A 21,477-nucleotide genomic window follows, 5' to 3' on the forward strand; every position below is an offset into this window, starting at 1 on the left:
GCTTTGGATACAGTGTTATCCATATGTGTACATATAACTAGGAAGGGTGTCGTGACTGTTTAACAAATATAGAAAGTAAGCTAACCATGGATTCCTACTGCTGACACTGTAAGGCAGTAATTGCAGTAACAAATCCAAATGAAAACCAAGCATAAATATAAAACAACAAGAAAAACATAAAGGAAATAAATATGTATTTCTCACCTCCCCAAAAAGTAGACTTTTTTTTTTACAAAAGCTTACTTAGAAAAGTAAACAAAATGCAGAAACACTCATTTGTGAACTAATACTTGAAATCACTACAATGTTTATTTCTGAATACTCTTTGAGGGTTGAAGGAGAATATTACAATGACAGGATTGTAAATATGGCCAGATACGTTGAGGTATAAATTCCTCCATCTTGCTTGTTTTTAAAGAAACAAAATACCTTTGACAGATCTCTTCTGTGTATAAAAATACTGTGTCTTTTATTTTCTTTTTTGGCTGCTATTGCTCAAACCCAGCCTCTATGTCCACTTTTTTTTGTTTCCGTGTAAGTCAATCAGTCGTTATTGTTCCAATGGCTCTATGTTACATTTTCTCCTTTTGCTCTGAAAAATCTTCCTTTTTCCCCCAACTGTAGAATCATTCATTTACTCTAAGGAAAAAAGTGCCCACCCTTTAAGACTAAAATATAGAGGGGAAAAAAAAGAGTTCTTCACTCCCATTTTTAAGGCATTTGTACTCATATCTGAGTGTTTTAGTGGGTGTGGAATTTCCACCACTGTCCCCATCACTGTCATCCACCCTCCTCCCTGCATCTGGTAGATTCTCAGTCATCCTGGCATCCTCCTCGTCCTGACCCACTGGACCATCCAGTTATACAGGAACCGGACTATTCTTTGTGTGTGTTTCTAGGGCTTTAAGACTGCTGATAATCTTCTTCTGTGGCCCAACAATAGTGACACCAACTTTCTTTGTATCCCTGCAAGAGAAGAAACAGATCTGGTGAGAGGACAATTCCCTAGGCTCTATATTTTCTGAAGGGTGGTAGCCTGAATTAGAATGAGAAATGCCTATTCATGTGATCTGCTTGACCCATAAATCTATTTTTTTCACAGTGAGTATCAAAGTGCTTTGCTTCTGGTTCCCTCCTTGTGTAGCTTGTCTTTTTCTGGATGTCCATGTTGGCCTGTTGGAGCAGAGGCATACTTGAGTCTAGGCATCCCATGTATTTTTTGTTTCCTCCAATTTCTCCCCAAACCTCCCCAGAGATGAAGTCAACTCTCGTCGGGTTGGGAGCTAGGCCTGACAGGTGGTAATAAAAAAAAAAGGCACATGCTGGGTCATTTTCCTGTTCATTCTGAATCTACACTGCTTCTTTACAAATGCAATGTGCTGTCTGAATGATTTACAGTAGTAGTTTAGGTGACCTGCCTTGAGGCTGAACAACAAGCAGCCTTCCCCTTTCCCTACAGAAGAGAGAATCTTACCAGATGTTGGTCCTTGGCTGGTTCTGCAGTCATAGGCTGGATCAATGCAAAAGCTGTGATTTTATGCAACTGACAGAATACTCTTCCAATCCAGAGAATTTTCATTTAAGTGTTTTTAAAACTGTCCATCTTATTTTTATTTGTTTTAAAAACCAACACCGGAAATAAGAACTTAGTAACTACTGCTGCTTCAGTAGATGAACGTCAATCTGATAGGTTACACAGGCAGTGAGAGACAAAACATGTTTAGAGTTCCTGAAGTGGAACTTAAAAATTAAATTTTAATGTTAAATATGGTAACACATTTTGTTCTCACGTATAAAGCATAAGCATTCAAAAAATAGTCTAACTAAATCTTATATAATTTTTCCATTTCTTCACCGTTTCCTTACCCAATCCCACCAATCTCATATTCTGCTACTGATTGTTTTCTTTTTCTCTCTCCCTTTTCTCCTTACACTGACTTCTTTGTGATTTTTATTAGTAGAATGAAGATGCAGGTATAGCACCCCGCTACTGAATTTGGATAGTCTGACCTCTAGAAGCGAACTCCCTGACCTGGGAGTGGAACAAGAAGACCCTTGCTCAAAAAACACACACCACTCCTGCAGACAGCTTTAAACAAACTTTTGGGAACTGTGAACAAACTTGAATAAGCAGGAAATAGACTCCTCAAAGAAAGAGGAAGTTGTGTTTTAACAACAATTCATCTTTTCCCAGTTCTGAATGCATTGCATATGTGGCACAGAGAAACTGCAAAGTCAGGTAAGGAGCTGATTTTATGTCCCTGAGACACAAAACAATTTCTAAACATATTCTCTGGCAAGAACCCCAAGAGACTTAAACCCGCAAGTATTTATTTAGCACCTATGCTCAACAAACACAAACTGCATAGGGTGCAGAGATGCTGAACTAGCCCAGAGTTGTTATTAAAATGTTCTCTATCCCCACCATTAAGTATTTGCTAGACAACACAGAGAAGGAAAGGAAGACCAGAAGTATGACTAGGATGGAGAAAAAACTGAATGGGACTATAAGAAGAGAATAATTTTCAACATGGGGAATGAATCTGAAAATTGCTGAGAATCTCAGGAAAATCTGATTGATGCTGGTCTAACTTGTCTTCCCCTCAGAGGCAGAGTGAGGAGATGGTGGCAAGAAATTTTGATTTGTTTAGAGATGCCTTTTCTGTTTATCACACTGTATCCTTTTCTTTTCAGTTGGTGTTAAATTGTTAAGTGAATGAAAATTACGTTGAACAATATGGCAAAACCCACCTTTGCAGAAAATTGTGTGTCAAAATGAAATTCTTCTTTCACAGAGACTGGGTAAGTATACTTTCAATTATTTTTAATGGGATGAATCCTGTGGTGAGTACTGGGCACTGTGGATTTTATTGTTACAGTGCTGAACCAGGGCAAGCTACTTCTTGGTACTCTCAAAGAAGTAATTAGGTTCATCTCTTTAAAGCATTTTGCTCCCATGGGGGTATTTTACACTCCTAGGTCTCCCACCTGGGAAAGCTGTTCCTGAATTATGAATCATTACTACCTCTCAAGATGCTGCCCTATTCTACCAGGATGGTAATGCACACTTTGTGCTTATTTTGTGAGCTCTACTTGTATTTAGACATGAAAGATGTTGTCTTTTGATATAATAATAATAGTGATACTTGTTAAGTGCCTACTAGAGAAGCAGCATGGCTCAGTGGAAAGAGCATGGGCTTTGGAGTCAGAGGTCATGGGTTCAAATCCCGGCTCTGCCAATTGTCAGCTGTGTGACTTTGGACAAGTCACTTAACTTCTCTGGGCCTCAGTTACCTCATCTGTAAAATGGAGATTAAGACTGTGAGCCCCTCATGGGACAACCTGATCACCTTGTAACCTCCTCAGCGTTTAGAATAGTGCACATAGTAAGCGCTTAACAAATGCCGTTATTATTATTATTACTATTATTATGTGCACAGCACTATCTTAAGTGCTGGAGCAGATACAAGTTAATCAGTTTGGGCACAGTCCCTGTCCCACATGGGGCTCACATTCCTAATCCCCATTTTACAGATGAGGTAACCGAGGCACAGAGAAGTGAAGTGACTTGCCCAAGGTCACGTGATAGACAAGTGGTAGAGGTGGGATTAGAACTCAGGTCCTTCTGACTCCAGGCCTGTGCTCCATCCATTCAGCCACACTGTTGGCACCTTCCTCTCAGCCCCAGGGGCCCACAGCCCTAGGTGCCACCACTGGGATGGACACTCCCTTACCTTCTTCCCTTGGTCCGTGTGCATCCTTACAAATACCGCATCCAAGTTCTCGTTCATGAAATGATAACTGATTGGGTTTTTAGTGATTTGTACAGTGCATCAGTTTTAATTGTTTGGCGGTCTCCATAATACTCCCATCAATTTCCAATGCTAAAATCAAGTGCTACCTTTTGTAGATTCATTTTTCTTCTGAAGGATGGCCCTATTTGAGTTTCTGTTCTTTGCTTGTAAACCTTGTTACGGATCTAATCAACTCTTTATTTGAATCCATGATCTTGCAATTCGTGGTATAGGCACTAATCCTGATTTAATTTTATTGCAGTCATTGGAGAGAGACAGTGTGATCACTGGCTCACCAGCGTTTCAAGACCTAATCCTGGAACAATTAGTCCAGCAATTAGTGGTATTTTTCCTGACTAAATTTGGTAGAAGAAATTCCACGTTATCATTGCATGTTTGGAAAAAAAATCAGCCAAAAATGCTAGAAATTGGTTTTGAACATTAAATAAATGTGTTGCAAAAAGTGGGTGGATGTGGAGGAAAGAACTGGAAAATTCAAGAACAATACTGAAAACTTGAGTAACTGTAAAATGCTTTCAACGGTTTGGAAATTTGGGGTTATAGGTGCTGTTGGGCATTTAGGAAAGAGTTTAGTTCTGAAATCACTTGGTGCCTATTATTTTCATAAGACAATTAAAATGTTTTTCAATGGTATTTTTAAGCACTTACTATCTGCCAGACACTGTATTAAGCACTGTGGTAGATATGAGATAATTGGATTTGACATCGTCCTTGTCCCATACAGGGCTCACAGTCTTAATCCCTATTTTAGATGAGGTAACTGAGGCACAGAGAAGTTAGATGACTTGCCCAAGGTGACACAGCAGGTCTTCTGACTCTCAGGCTCATGCTCTTTCCACTAAACCTCACTACTTCTCTAAGGAGAGCATGTGAAATACTTGTAGTCCAAAAGACCTTTTCATCACAAAGATCGTGAAACTATCACCCCACCTTGTTGAGCTAGCAACCTAGCGACACACTTAATACCTGTACTATTACCATGACCATCTTATATTGCAACAACCATTCATTCCACAGTGTTTTCAGTGTTCTTTGGAAATGATGCTCTTTTAACAGTGATTAAAAACCCTCTCTGAAAGGCAAGCCCCCGATTTTCATGGTGCCAGCTAATAGCAGTTACTTACTCAGTGGAAATTTTGGCTATTGTATCACATGAACTGTACTCCACGCCTGTAAAGATCTCCTTGCACTGTCCTGTCCGGATGCCATTGAGCCAGTCACCAGTCTTGCGGAAGGTGGTGATATCGATGCTGCTTTGGTCCAGAAGAAGATTGGATGGCCTGAAAGCAAAGGAAGCATTGAACACTTGAATGCTGGAGTCAGCACAGAGTTTCATTGTGTCTAAATTTGACCCCATCATCAGCAGAAGCTTCCACACTCCATGTGGCTTTCCTGTTCATTTGTGGAATTTATCTGCCATGGAGGCCTCGTCTATTCAAGCTGGCAGCTTGGAAGAACACTATGTAATCATCTGGGTTAAGTGTTACAACTATTCAGCTCCTGCCTGTGCTTTAAAACACTGAAACATTGCCACCACATGATCTTGCATTATAATTTAATTTGTTTAACCATTAGCAAAGATTGGGCCAATTTAGAATATACTTATATGAGCCAAAAACACATCATAAGAGAGTAGCGCTGGTTCCTTTCTCCTTTTAAATTCAGCTCACACTGCTCATTTACAGATATTTCACACTATTATCATTGAAGAAGTTGTTTGAAAAGGGTGATTGAAAAGTCTACATTACACATATTGAATACAGGGTTTACTTTTAAAAGTCATAAATATCATTAAGCATACAAATGATTCCAAATATAATGACTCAGTGACTATAACTGGATGGAGAATCAGACTTGGGAATATGCATTATAAATCTTTAGGTGTGTTTTATTTTCATAGCATGATCTGCATTACTAAACAATGGATTTTATTAAAGGTCAGTTTTTTAAAAAGCTCACATAACAGTACCAGTTTTCACTTCACACTAAATATCTAAGATAGGAAAACATGATTTCTGTTATTAATTACCACAGTCAAAATTTACTATTATGAAGAAAGGAATGCAAATTGTTCTATTGATTACAGAATTATAGCTATGTTATTTTTCTACATTCAAAAAACCCAGCACATATCTACTTCCATTTGACGGGTAGGATCCCTACCTAAAGTAATGTTGTAGGGTACTTCAAGGCGGCCTGTCACTTTTCTTCATTTCTTTCTGTTTTAAGCCTTTACTTGTTCTCCGTCTCTGAGTAAGGACAGAGTTCAGAACAGCAGAAGCCAAGAAGCCCTAGTCTAGCTCACTTGACAACCCTGTTCATATTACTCAGCCCCTCTATTTTAAGCTAATTAATAGTCCAAGGACTCCACCTTGGGTTCAACACCAGTAAAGGCTACATTAACTGCTATCTCATTTATTCTTCAGTATTTGGCCCGTATTAATATATTTCTTTCCTTTTTTTAAATAACTAGAGACTAAGGAGAAAATGATACATATGGAGGTAGAAAAATGAAGATTATCTCAAACTGAATTTTATTCCCATTTGGAAAGCAATTTGTCTTTGTGTTACCTCACCCCCAATGCTCTCTTGAAAGCAGAAAACAGAGATTTGAGTGAGTTTTGCAAAAGCAGAGTCTGTCAGAAGGGGTTCAGCGCTTGGAATATTGACCCGAGAAAAGCAGCCCTAGGTAATTTTTAAAATTCTTCAGTGAAACTGTGAAGTCCATGTGTGAAACTGGGTGATATTTTCTCCTTACCTCCTCTTCAGAGGATCTATATGGTTGTCACATAGGAAAATGTAAATAGGTAATTTCTTGAAACCAGAAATTGCCCCTGGATCTGTTTCTAGTTAATTAGTAAATCCTGCCAATACTACACTGTTTCTCATGCAGGAGTTTACTTGCAAGGTATTCCAAGGGAATGAATTAAAGAGGATTGAAAAGGACTTTCTGGTAATCTAAAGATGGCTAGGAAAGAATATTACAAAACCTACTAACTGGTCTTTCTAAAGTTCTTGAACATCACGTTTTCCGTGAATTTACTATGGTGCCTATGCATCTATTGTAGACACGAACACATCCTCTGGAAAGTTGGTTTGTTCCAATCATAAAATTCTGGAGTTGTAAGGGATCTCAGGATAATCTCTCTCTACTGGCAGGTACAACTGCACTAGATTATCCCAGGTTAGCCTATCCCAGGATTTCCTCTTACCAGTGGAAAATTAGTTGGCCTTTAAATTGCAATCTAATCTCATTGTTTCTGTGGAGAAGTAATACAAACATCTGGTTTGCTGCCTACAATAATCCTTTATACGTTCTTTAAAGCAGCTAAGTCATCTCTCAGCCTTCTTTCCTTTAAACTAAATAAACTCACTTTCTCTAACTTTTTAATCATTTGTTGCTCTTCTCTGGACCCTCTTCATTACAGACGTTTCAATTTTATGTCTGATATATGCATGTGTGTGATACATAGCTATATACATAGACACATAAATATTTTAAATATATGATTGGTTCTTGTTAGAAGTTTGTGTTTGGATGTAAGTTTTTAATTTACCATTATTTATTTCATAAGGAATTTCAGTTAACAGTTTAACCATCTTACTTTATATGAAGTTTTATTATAGAATGAGGTTACATATTAATCTTGATTAATAAAATTGTTTTGTTAATGTTTAATTATTTCCCTTAAACATTAGAGGTTTTGAACTTTTTTAATCTATAAAAATACATTACTTTATTTTTCCTAATCAAAACTCAATTGATAAAAAAAGCATTCAAGTATATCTCCTAGAAGGTTTCCTTAGGTCCTTAAATTTGTTCAAATGTTTCCCTATTCCTTAAACAAGTTTTATCATGGCATGGTAAGAGGAGATACAAAGTCTTGTTTTCATCTACTGGTATTAGGACTAATATAGACATTTCAACTGTCTGAATACGGAAAAAATCTCAGATGGAGAGTAGTTGAAGACCAAGAAAGTAAAAACTAGAGGTGACTAACAGACTGAGGAAGACAGACGAGAGAGGGGGAGGAAAAACACAGTTACACAAAATGGAAATGTGTAGCAGTGAAGTGTTACAAGCAAACAGTGTAAACCAAGCAGGAGGAAACAGGTAAGGGAAGAAATTACTCTATTTATTTTACTTGTACGTATTTATTCTATTTATTTTATTTCATTAATATGTTTTGTTTTGTTGTCTGTCTCCCCCTTCTAGACTGCGAGCCCACTGTTGGGTAGGGACCGTCTCTTTTTGTTGCCAACTTGTACTTGCCAAGTGCTTAGTACAGTGTTCTGCACACAGTAAGTGCTCATTAAATATGATTGAATGAATGAATTTGGATAGAAGATGAAATGGAAGGTAGGAAAAAGCCTTTTTAAAATATCTAGCAATATAGTAATGATCAAAATGTGCATAAGAGAGGAGTATCATTTGTGTTTCTGGCTCTTAGACATGAATTCTAAAACTGCAGGACATTTATCAAGAGTATTTATGAAGTGTGTTCAATAGTAAAGGTTTGCTGAAATGTTTTCTCAGTTTCATCTCATTATGGGTGGGGAATGTGTCTGTTGTTATACTGTACTCTCCCAAGTGCTTAGTACAGTGCATTGCATACAGTGCATTGCATATAGAGAAGCAGCGTGGCTCAGTGGAAAGAGCACAGGCTTTGGAGTCAGAGGCCATGGGTTTGAATCCCGGCTCCGCCACATGTCTGCTGTGTGACGTTGGGCAAGTCACTTAACTTCTCTGAGCCTCAGTTACCTCATCTGTAAAATGGGGATTAAGACTGTGAGCCCCACATGGGACAACTTGATCACTTTTTATCCCCCCCCGGCACTTACTTTGCACATAGTACATAGAACAGTACTTTGCACATAGTAAGTGCTTAACAAATGCCATCATTATTATTATTTGTATTATTATATAGTAAACACTCAATTAATATAATTGCATGATTGAATCTAGTTTGTTCTTTCAAACTTAACTCTAATAAAGCTAGTCAGACTCAATAAAGGTTGCAGAAAATTAGCATAAACATTTTGAAATAGAACAGGTCATGGGGATTAGGGATTAGAGTGGCCCAGAGTTTTTTATGTTTATTACTTGGATCAAAGTATCACTAAGACAAAATAATGACCTAATTTTAATGTAAGTGACCTCAGAATAACCAGTGCTGTAAAGTATCATTTTTCCCCTCGCAGGGTTACGTGGAAGATTCCGAGCAAAAATTGGTTACTTTCCTCCTCCGAGAGGACATCTGGACAGTTTATCAATGAATAGGAATTTGTTTCTCACTGTGAAGAGTCTGTGATGTTTCTTCACACGCACTAGGGGAATGCTGGCCTCTCAGAGCATCTGCACGCATCGGCAATTTTTTTGGACCCAGCCCCCAGACAGCAGTCTGAACTGGAAATTTATGGGCTGGGTGATATGCACCATGAGCTCACACTTTTACTAGACAAATTAGATGGGTTGCAATCCATGCAGCTGTAAACGGTGTCCTGCAGAGTTCCACCTGATCTTTTACAGCTTTTCATAAATCAGTACCTACTAGTCGCAGACCATGATCATTAAAAAGAAATCATGGAAATTGCATGTTTGCTCAGGGGAAGCCAAAATATATGTTTCCTTTCTCATCCCCCTACCGAAAATTTGGTATTATTTTTTCATGGGACTTGAAATTGCTCCTCCTCTAAAACTGTAGAAGGAATTGGTCGGGCACTACCCTTTCATTTGTTGATGCAATTTTATGTGGATATTCATGTCAAATGGCGCAGATCACCCAGGAACCACTCCTCCGCCTCTTCCCTCCCCCTCATCGACAAACGGTTGCTAGCTCCAAGGTCTATTTCCTGCCAATGCCCCTGTTGCAATAGTTTTGCAGATTGGACCATTAGACTAACAGCTGGCCTCAACATGGATGTTATGGGTCTAAAGGAAGCAAAATACAGAAATGCCGACTGTCAATAAGATAGATTTTGTCACATGGAAGAAGTTTTCTGTCAAATCCCAACAGGTCTAGAAATGAAGGCATCAACAAAGGGGCACTTTACTCTGTTCACTGAAAAATACCCACTTTGGGAAGTCCGGCTGTCTGAGATCACAAGGAAGAAGAGAATTTTTTAATATCCCAAACCCAGTACTAACTGAAACTCCTAAAATGTTAATCCCAAAGGATCATAGTTGTCATTTTGTTATCATTAATAATTCATACAATTGTTGTTGAGAGAAATCCACTGAAAGAGGTTATTTTAAATATGGTACCCATAGCAGATCTCTTAGTAAGATTTATGGCATTGTCTGAGAACAATCCAATGCCTGAACATTTTCAAAAATAACTTGGTCAAAGCTAGATCTTCTCAATCCCTTAATATGTGGGTTGTTGATTAGATCAACTTATTCATCTCTAAACATCTCAAATTCCACATACCGTGGGAAAATCATTTTCATTCAAAAACTGTAACTATAAAAGGAACTGAGAATCTCTAAGTCTCCCAAAAGGAGAACAGTAAATAAATGACACGTGAAGGAGAAGACAAGTCAGTATGCTTATTTTAATTATCCCCTGACCTTTTGGACCAGAATCTTAGCCACCTACCTGCCGTATGACCTTGGGCAAGTCACTTAACCTCTCTGTGTCTCAATTTCCTCATCTGTAAACTGGGGATTCAATACCTAAATTTGCTCTTACTTATACCCTAAGCCCCATGTGGGTCCTGATTTTCTTTTATCTACCATAGGGCTTATTTCAGTTCTTGGCATATAGTAAGTGCTTAACAAACACACAATTATTATTTACTATTAACAGATATGGTAATTCTGACTGGTTTAACACCTCTCTATAGTGAAATAACTAACTTTTTTTCTTTTTTCCCCAGAAAAAAGCAAAACAAAGTAAAACAAAAAACACTCAAGACTCTTCCATTTCTTTTCCTCTAAAGTTTTTCATCTCTAGTTTAAAAGCAAAAAGACAAATTTTGTTACTGGCTTTCTGTGTTACTAAAAGTGAAAAGTAGTGTAAGAAATGAAGGTAGATTCTTTCTAAGTCATCATATAAAAATATCAGCACCTCTGGCACACATTCTTGATAGTTTCTATTCATATATACATATATAGTTTAGAAATTAGGAGTACATCACTAATTCTAGGTGATCATTATTGATAAATCCTTACTAAATATTTCCAACTTTTCTCATTTTTTGGAGTCCACTTTGCAAAGCCATAGGCAGGAGGCATATCTGAATAGAAGCATTCAATTCTACCCAGGTGAAAACCCAGGCTAACTTCCTGTTTATTCCTCTTCTCGCACCCTGAAGATTGGTCTAGTCTAGACAATTTAGGTGTTCGGGTTTGTACTGGAACTCATAGTTTCACAATGTGTAGCCTATAGTCTATAGTCTATACCTTCCAATGATGATTATTCCAATGATGATTTTAAAGTGTCACCCAACGCCTTGAGGGCAGAGATTGTGCCTTCTCATTCCATGGAACTCTTACAGAAACAGTGATCTGCACAGAGTAAGGTGCTCAATAAATGCTACTGATTGATTCCACCACTTGGAAATGAATAAGGGACAGTTTTACAGTTGACGAGCTTTTATAAATTGGGTACAAAAGCTACCATTAGTTTTTTGCTCAAAATATTACAGAATTGGGCTGGACATGAAGCACATTGAAATGAATTTGAGATTCTACAAGGGGGAATTTGGATGGAATGACTTTCTTGGTTTTCATAGCTCAGCCTGCCAGTGAATATAATTTTCATCTTAAAGGGGTATGGATGACTCAATCAATCAATCAATCAATCAATCAGTCAATCATAGTTATTGAGAGTTTACTGTGTGCAGGGTACTGGTCTAAGCATTTGGAAGAGTACAATATAACAATGTAACAGATACATTCCCTGCCCATAATGAGCCTACAGCCTAGAGGAGGAAACAGACATTAATATAAATAAATTACAGATATGTACGTAGGGAGGTCACCAAGAAGGTTGATAAAGTAATCAAAGAAGGATAGGATGAATGCTTGTATTAATGTGGGAGCCGTGAAGTATTGATTTTAACAAAAAAAAGTGTTGCTGAATGCAAAATGTTTAAAATGCTTCTCTTAAGGCTATGCTCCAAAAGTATATTTATATGTATGCACATTTATATGTGCATACATATATATCAATGAATTTATTCATTTTGATAAGCTATGAATATTTTACAAATATGAACAGACTGTTCATTCTTTATCATTTCATATATGTTAATTGATTGATTATGGTATTTATTAAGTACTTATTGCATGTTGATCACTATGCTAAATCCTGGGGAAGATACAGAAGAATCAGATTAGACTCCATTGGAATATTTTACTGCTAATCAGTGTAACATGTATAATTACCTGAGTTTATGAATGAGCTAGAGTTACTGACAACAGATAAAACGAGAGAAAATAATGGTAACATGCAGAATAAGGAATCTGCATTTAATAAAAGTAGATATGTGATGACAATGAAGTTGCTCACTTTTGAGGAGGGTTTCTTTACTCAGTCATTGCAAGGAAACTATGTTTACATATACTGGATTTATATATTTGCCCACATACATATACATACACTCACTTCTGTCAAACTTCACTTACTCAAGTTTTATAATGTTCCTGTCTTTGAACATCACATTATACATTCTTGAGAAACTGAAATTTGAATATAGCCTTGTGGACTTTGAATGATATAAATTACACCTGATGTGTAGAAGATAAGCATATATATATATATATGTACTTCCATTTTGATTACAGACACCAGCTGGTTTTGAACTAAAAAAACAAAACAAAACACCTTTTATATTTTATCCCCTATCCTTCTAGATTGTGAGCCTGTTGTTGGGTAGAAACCGTCTCTATATATTGTCGCCTTGTACTTCCCAAGAGCTTAGTACAGTGCTCTGCCACAGTAAACACTCAACAAATACTATCGAATGAATGAATGAGTAAAAAAGAAATAGTTTAGCCCCAAATCCTACCAAACTTAGTGGAACTTCATGAATCCTGTAAATCAATAAAACGTTTTTCCAATATTGTGTCAATTTTAATTTCACTGATGTCCAATGTGACCTTGGTCAAATCATTTATTTTTTCTGTGCCTCATTTCCCTCATCTGAAAAATGGGGATTCAATATCTGTTCTCTCTCTTACTTAGACTGTGAGCCCCATGTGGTATCTGATTATTTTTTATCGATCCTAGCCCTCAGTAGAGTGCCTGGGCTTAACAAATACCACATTCAAACTTAAAACTCATGGATTTTTAAATCTCAACTTAATTGATAGTTTGGAAAACAGTGCCAAATGAACTGAAATATCAAATAATTTTGCACCTGCTCCATAAATAAGCAAATATTCATAAATGTGACTATACCCTGAACTCAAAAAACATGCTTGTTTCCAAATGATAGAACTGGCAAAGAACAGATGCCTTTGAACTCCCTCCATTCTAAATCAATCCAAACAGCAGAAATTAATTATGTTTAAAGGACATGAATCATCTTAGAAATAATAGATGTAGGATATAAATAGAAGGAATTTTGAACAATCAGTCAGTTGTATTTATTGAGCACTGACTGTACAGAGAACATTGCTCTCACTGAGACGATGACATAAAGATCTGAAACAGTTTTGTTCAATCATCAGAGCCTATGTTAAACACACTTACCTTAAAAAGAATACTTAAGTTGAAAAACAAATAATTTAAAATGCACAGAAAAGTGTCAGCTTTCACTACTTTATTTTAAAGCAATGCAAAAACCAGGACAAGGGAAAATTACTGGAAACTTAGATAAGGCAATTCAGAACAGATGTGTCTGAAGCACTTGATTAAAAAAAGATTCCTAGGTCGGTGATACAGGCCAAGAGACAAGTTCCTGAAGCTAGAACACTAAGGAAACGATCGAGTTATTATTATGTTCTACCACTCAGAAAGGCATCACTATTCATGTCAAATTTGTACCACCTGATCAATCCACTGTCAGAATTTTTTAAAGACTGGGGGTTTAATAGTGGCTTCATAATTCAATGATGAGCATTATTAAAATCATTGCACATTATACAGAAAGTACGCATAATAACAAGATCAGAAGGAATTTTTTTAATGAATTCTGTGCCAAAGCTAATTTAGCCTAAGGCTCATCTTTCAAGCATATGGGAAAATGACCAATGTGTCCGGTCATTGGGTTTTTACAATGGACATTTGGGTTTTGAGCTTGTCTATCCCTTATCTGTAAGGATATAGAACTGGAAACCTTTGATATTTTCATTTTCAGTGCTGAGTCCCCTTTTTCCAAGGCTCCTGCTGCTACTGAGTTCCACAGAAAACTAGCTCATACCGATCTGTGACAGCAACTCAGAGACCCTGGATATGTATTAATAACAATAATGGTATTTGGCAAGCATTTACTTAGAGAAGCAGCGTGGCTCAGTGGAAAGAGCCCGGGCTTGGGAGTCAGAAGTCATGGGTTCTAATTCTGGCTCTGCCACTTGTCAGCTGTGTGACTTTGGGCAAGTCGCTTAACTTCTCTGGGCCTTAGTTACCTCATCTGTAAAATGGGGATTAAGACTGTGAGCCCCACGTGGGACAACCTGATCACCTTGTATCTACCCCAATGCTTAGAACAGTGCTTGCCACATAGTAAGCGCTTAACAAATACCATCATTATTACAATACATCTATCTTGGTTCTAAGCACTGAGGTAGATAGAAGTTAATCATTTTGGGCACAATCCTCTCTCACATGGGGCTCTCAGTTTAAGTAGGGGAGAGAACAAGTACTGAATCCCCATTTTGCAGTTAAGGAAACTGAGGCACAGAGAATGGAAGTGACTTGCCCAAGATCACAGCCAAATAGTGGCAGAACCGGGATTAGAACCCAGGTCCTCAGACTCCCAGACTCATGCTGTTCTCAGTAGGCCACACATGGTTCCGTGGAAACAGCAGGGGCTTGGAAGTCGGAGGTCATGGGTTCTAATCCTGAGTCCGCCACTTGTCAGCTGTGTGACTTTGGGCAAGTCACTTAACTTCTCTGAGCCTCAGTTACCTCATCTGTAAAATGGGGATGAAGACTGTGAGCCCCATGTGGGACAACCTGATCATCTTGTATCCCCGCCCCGCAGCACTTAGAACAGTGCTTCGCACATAGTAAGCGCTTAACAAATGCCATCATTATTATTATTATTACTATATCGAACCTAGAGAAATTTTCAAGGAAAAATTAAGCCCGAATTGAGTGCCTTTCCAAAATATGGCACCTATATGATATTATCAAGTTACAATGCTTGCCAGTTTAAGATGTGTGATGTCACATGTTACATCGTGTGTGCCTCTCGGTTCAGTAATTCCAAAGGGCCTTTATTGAGCACCAATTAATTTCTTCATATCCCCTCAAATTGTCTTGTGGGTGTTGTCATGCTAGTATTTTTCTCTTTTAAATCAATTTGCTTGGATAAGATTTGCAGTATAAAATTAATAAATCAAGATGGGTATTTGTACTCCTGAATGATTATACTGCATCATAATAATAATAACAATAATTGCGGTATTTGTTAATACTATGATACTATGTGCCAACACTGTACTAAGCACTGGGGTAGATACAATATAACCAGTTCCCAGATGGGGCTCACAATCTAAGTAAGAAGGGAGAACAGGTATTGAATCCCTATTTTGTAGATGATGGAACGGAGACACAGGAGAGCGAAGTGGCTTGCCCACTATTTAGGGAATAGCATGTCTCTAAAATGTTATAGAAATCTATTTAATATCCTACCTACATTTTGAAAAACAGGAGAAATATCCGTACCAACTGAATGAAGTTTATTTGTTTGAGATAAGGTGAGTAGCTAATGGCTGTAAGCAACTTGCCTTTCTTTTTATGATTTGAGCTCCCATATTCACATTTTCTGGCTAAGCATAAAGAAAAATCTGAGTGCCTGGTTTCAGTTGTCACTAGTGTTTCTTTGTCTAGCATTAGCAAAAAGTGAAATAGAAGTAATCCTGAAAAATCCAAGAAGAACTGTGAGAGAAGGTTAAGGATCTTTCTCTAGAAAAGTTTTGACTCATGTGGAATAAATCTAAGCTTAATAAGGGAGCGAAGTGGCTTGCCCAAGGACACACAGCAGGTACGTGGCAGAGCTGGGATTAGAACCCAGGTCCTCTGACTCCTAAACCCATGTTGTGTCAACACTATCACGACCACTGGTTTTATGCTATATGGAAATTCTGGATCATATTTTTCTGCCTTTTTCTCAAATAAATAGTCTCCCTCCAACTTAGACTGAATCCCACGTGGGACAGGGACTGTGTCCAACCCGACTAACTTGTTTTGACCCCAGCACTTAGAACAGTGTTTGACAGACAGGAAGGACTTAACAAATACCATAATCTTAGATAAATCAAATTCACAGCTCAAAAATGCAAGCATCTGATAGTCCCAATTATACATTTGGCTTAGGTTGGTTGGTTTTAAGTTTCGAAAAGACCGACTAAACTTCCTCCAGCTATTTAGAAGTCCAAAAGCAATGGCTGCAGGTGAGGAAATGGATGGGAAAATGAACACAGTTGAACACTATAGGTGGAGAAAGCAAACCTATTAATTTTCAGTTTGAGTAAGACAAAATCTTATGTGTCACCTTGCAGCCGCATTGGTGATTATTTTCAGACTGCTGGGATTCCGGATAAGCTTGTCCAGGATGCTGACAATCTGCTCAAACTTGGGTCTGTTGTTTCTGTCTTTCTGCCAGCAATCCAACATCAGCTGATACAAGGCAGCTGGACAGTCCATGGGAGGCGGCAGTCGGTAGCCTTCATCCACAGCTTTAATTACCTGGGCAGGTTTCAAAGTTTCGGGAAACAAAAAGGTAATTCGATTTATTTACTTTAACAAGCACCACTAAAACCATTGACAAGGATATTTTAATATTGAATATTTTAATAGCCTTGTTTGTCCATTGATTGCTAGGGAAACACCTCAAGTTTATCTATAAACGATACAGCAAATTAAACAGGCAGAGAAAAAAGGTCAAGATACAGAGTTTGAGAAAGGGCTCTAAAGAGTCTTCTGAGAATTTCGGTTAGACACAATTCAAATTAAAGGAAATTTTCAGTTAGCCATGCATTTCACTGGACAAGCAGGCTTCCAAGTCAGACCGTGATATTGAGTGCAGCGTTCATGATGTAGTGGGGAAGCAGTTTCGAGCAGTGGCTAGAGCCCAGGTTGGGAGTCAGAAGGTCATGGGTTCTAATCCCAGCTCTGCCACTTGTCTGCTGTGAGACTTTGGGCAAGTCATTTCACTTCTCTCTGTCTCAGTTACCTCATCTTTAAAATGGGGATTGAGACTGTGAACCCCATGGGGGACAGGACTGAGTCCAAACCTATTTGCTTTTATCAACCCCAATGCTTAGTACAGTGCTTGGCACACACTAAGCGCTTAACAAATACCATTATTATTCTTATTATCTTTATTATTAATTCTCCTCGCGCCCCTATACTCCTACAGACTAAATTAGACACTCTGGGAGGATCAGGAACACAGACTAAACAAAGCCTTACAAAATTTAGAAATATTGGGAAGGCTGTGGCAAGGGCAGACACCTGTGATTGTTGGACTCTCATCCACAAAGAATTTGAAACTCTGTTCCTCTAACCACAGAATCCTACTGCTGTTTTCGTTTTTATTTTTTGTATTCACCATTTTCCTTGTCTACTCTGATGTTTTTGTGACTTTGTTATTTCACCTTTCCTTATGTCCCTGGGGCCAGTTACCAAACATAATTTCCATCCAGGTATTTTTGCCCAGTCTTATCATATGGTAGATCTTTATAAATACTATTACTACTAGAGGATGGTTTTGTGCATTACTACTAAAACCTTGTTTTTACTGCTGCAATGCATTAAACAGTCCCTCTGGGTAGTATGAAAGAGTTATCGTACTCAGGCAATTAGTATAGTGCTATGAATACAGTAAAACACTCAATAAGTATCACTGATTGATTGATTTTCAAATGCCTTGACACTGGAAGAATTGGTCTCAATCTACTTGTATATTTCAGGATTTTATGAGATTATGCCATGGCTGAACTAGTATTATACTACTACTAATAATAATAATTGTGGTATTTGTTAAACACATACTATATCCTCTACTAAGTATTGGGATAAATAGATAAAATAGATAAAACACAACACCTCTCCCATAAGGGGCTCTCAGTCTACATAAGAGGGAGTACTGGTATTGGGATTTTATATATATTTCAGTTTTTACGAAGAAACTGAGGCACAGGTAAATTAAATGACTTGCCCAAGGTCACCCAGCAGGCAAATAACAGAGCCCGGATTAAAACCCAGGTCCTCTGACTCCCAGGCTTGTGAACTTTCCACTAAACCACAGTGCTCTCAGGGATAAATAATTTCCATGAAAAAGTTGGCATATCAAAACTTCAGTGATTGACTTTTCATTTGCCACAAGTAGACCATTTCCCTTAAGAAGTCTTTTTATCTCTAAACAGGCTTCTGAGTTTCTCCAATATACGTGTAATGCAATGAACTCTGGAGTACCAATTAGAGAGTCCAGAATTTGAAGTGGGAAGCAAATCTATGGATTTCTGTGTTTTATCAAATATCAAAATTTAGGACAGTGAAAATATATCCAAGGAAAAATATATCTAGAACATGATAACCTGATAATTGGAGTTTATCTAAAAAAACATATAAAGAGCAACCGAAAGAGAGGGATGAAGGGAAAAACTGACTTTATTTGGTTTCCATTTTACCATACCATAAATAATTGGAATAGCATGTCCCTAAAATGTTATAGAAATGTATTTAATATCCTACCTACATTTTGAAAAACAGGAGAAATATCCGTACCAACCGAATGAAGTTTGTTTGAGATACGGTGAGTAGCTAATGGTTGTAAGCAACTTGCCTTTCTTTTTATGATTTGAGCTCCCATATTCACATTTTCTGGCTAAGCATAAAGAAAAATCTGAGTGCCTGGTTCCAGTTGTCACTAGTGTTTCTTTGTCTAGCATTAGCAAAAAGTGAAATAAAAGTAATCCTTCTGAAAAATCCAAGAAGAACTGTGAGAGAAGGTTAAGGATCTTTCTCTAGAAAAGTTTTGACTCATGTGGAATAAATCTAAGCTTAATAAGTTGAGAAACAACATGACACAACCTGTTATTTATATTGCTTTGGGAAATGCCACACTTTAATAAACAAAAATGTTGGCATAAATGCATTACTGAGCTTTACAAAGGATGGCAGACGTATATCTTACTAATGTTACATAGGAACAATTCCATAGGAAAAGACTTTCAAACAGATCAAACTGTTATCTATAGGCTGTCTCTCTGGGAATTTATTTCATTACAATCTTAGAATAAATAACTTTATTCTGTCTATTTCATCTCCAAACTCCTTCACAAAAAAAATTCTCAAGAAGCATTAAACTGACTAGGAAGACATGGAAATATTTTCATCTCTTCTTATTTTCAATGTCAAAAATAAGGAGCCACCTGGTTTCATTATGCTCCACTTCCTTTCACAGCTTGATTATTTTTATCTGAGCCCATAACTCATAGACTACAATATACTCACATCCTGATTGGACATTTCCCAATATGGTCTCTCTCCATAGGACATCACCTCCCAGAGAACAATCCCATAACTCCATACGTCGCTGGCTGATGTAAATTTCCGATATGCAATGGCTTCTGGAGATGTCCACCGGATAGGGATCTTTCCTCCCTTAAAAAGAAAAGATTATATATTCTTATTTATTTCTCTAAGAAATTCACACAATTCATTATGACCCCCCAAAACCCTTTTTCAACAAAATAGAGCTTAATTAGTTAAGGCTAATCACCAAGCTCAAATACAGTTAGTTGCTGCATGATGTGTTTTCAATTGATGTTTTGGATAAAACACTACTGGAAATATTCTTCTGACAATGCATGTCTCTCTGGATAGAATGCAGTGTATTGTTAGCTTTAAAGCACTCAATCAGCTCTCCTATTCCTACCTTACCTCTCTGATTTCCAACTACAACCCAGCAATTTCACTCCTTTAGCACCAACCTATTCACTATACCAATGTGTATCTACAGATATCTACACAAGTGTTGTGGGTCTGGAGATTGGCTGAATATCAACTGCTTAAAGGATAGAGAACCAAGTTCATAAATGACTCAGAAGGTAGAGAGAGTAGGGGAAATAAGGGCATTTGGGAAGACCTTTTGGAGGGGTTTGAATTTAGTAAGGTTTTGATGGGGGGGAGCGGTGAGATGTCATATATAAGGAGGGAGGGTGTTTCAGGGAAGATGTGGGCAAGGGGTAGATGTGGTGAGACAGATGAGATCGAGATGCAGTGAGTTGGTTGGACATAATAATAATAACAATAATGGCATTTATTAAGCGCTTACTATGTGCCAAGCACTGTTCTAAGCATTGGGAAGGTTACAAGGCGATCAGGTTGTCCCACGTGGGGCTCACAGCCTTAATCCTCATTTTACAGATGAGATAACTGAGGCACAGAGAAGCTAAGTGACTTGCCCAAAGTCACACAGCTGACAATTGGCGGAGCCGGGGTTTGAACCCATGACTTCTGACTCCAAAGCCAAAGAAAGAGGTGTGAAGTGCACGGGCTGCATTTTCCTGGAAGATTAATAAGGTAAGTTAGGAAGGAGTGAGCTGATTGAGTACTTTAAAGCACTTAAAAGAGTTTCTGTTTGATGCAGAGGTGGATTGGGCAACTACTAGAGACTCTTGAGAAGTGGGGAGGCATGAACTGAATGGCAGCAAAGTCAAGTCAGGACTAGTGTTTGGAGAGATTCATGGCAGGGGAATCAGCCGGGGGATGATAGTTTAGTTAAAGTAGAATATAAGTACTTGATCAACATGGTAACAAATAAGAGGGATAGGAAAGAGAAGACTTCAGAGATATTGGGAAGGTAGAGCTAGCATGATTTGGTGACAGATTGACTATGCTGAATATTGAATATTCAATATTGAATAGATAGATTGGGAGAAGCAGCATGACAGAGTGGAAAGAACAGGGGCTTGGGAGTCAGAGTTACTTGCTGTGTGACCTTGGACAAGTCATTAACATCTCTGAGCCTCAGTTCCCTCACCTGCAAAATGGGAATTCAAAACCTATTATCCCTCCTACATAGACTACGAGCCCCATGCGGGACTTGATTTTCTTGAATCTACCTTAGTACAGTGCTTGGCAAATGGTAAGTGCTTAACAAATACTATTATTATTATTATTTGGGTTGAATGTGAGAAATAAGTTGAGGATAATGCCAAGGTTTTGAGCTTGTGAGACAGGGAGCATAGTGGTGTGGTCTACAGTGGTGGGAAAGACATGGAGAGAACAGGGTTTGGGTGGAGAAGCATTTTAAGCATGTTAAGTTTGAGGTGTTGGTGGGACATCCAGGCAGAGATGTCCTGAAGGCAGGAGAAAATTCAAGATTGTAGAGAAGGCAAAAGGGCAGGACTGGAGAAGAAAATTTGGGAATCATCCACATAGAGATGATAGCTGAAGCTGTGGGAGTGAATGAGTTCTACAAGGGAGTGGGTGTAGATGGAGACTAGAAGGGGACCCAAAACTGAGTCTTGAGGGAC

At 38.0% G+C, this 21,477-nt stretch overlaps 1 protein-coding gene across 3 annotated transcripts in view; it reads right to left on the minus strand.

The window, feature by feature from the left end:
* Nucleotides 1-286: 286 nt before the first annotated feature.
* Nucleotides 287-21,477, minus strand: part of EPHA3 (EPH receptor A3) — a 95,283-nt gene continuing 74,092 nt past the window's right edge. For 2 of the 3 annotated variants that reach the window (XM_038766260.1, XM_038766259.1), the window contains exons 11-14: nt 19,451-19,600; nt 16,485-16,678; nt 4,940-5,095; nt 287-966 (exon numbers count right to left, since the gene is read on the minus strand). In XM_038766260.1, coding sequence (XP_038622188.1) covers nt 861-966; nt 4,940-5,095; nt 16,485-16,678; nt 19,451-19,600 — 606 coding nt within the window. In that variant the 3' untranslated portion in view covers nt 287-860. Of the gene's footprint in view, nt 967-1,603; nt 1,684-4,939; nt 5,096-16,484; nt 16,679-19,450; nt 19,601-21,477 lie in introns of those variants that run through there. The other variant, XM_038766262.1, reaches the window with a different exon arrangement.

The sequence above is a fragment of the Tachyglossus aculeatus genome, chromosome 24, assembly GCF_015852505.1.
Source record: "Tachyglossus aculeatus isolate mTacAcu1 chromosome 24, mTacAcu1.pri, whole genome shotgun sequence".
Lineage (NCBI taxonomy): Eukaryota > Metazoa > Chordata > Mammalia > Monotremata > Tachyglossidae > Tachyglossus > Tachyglossus aculeatus.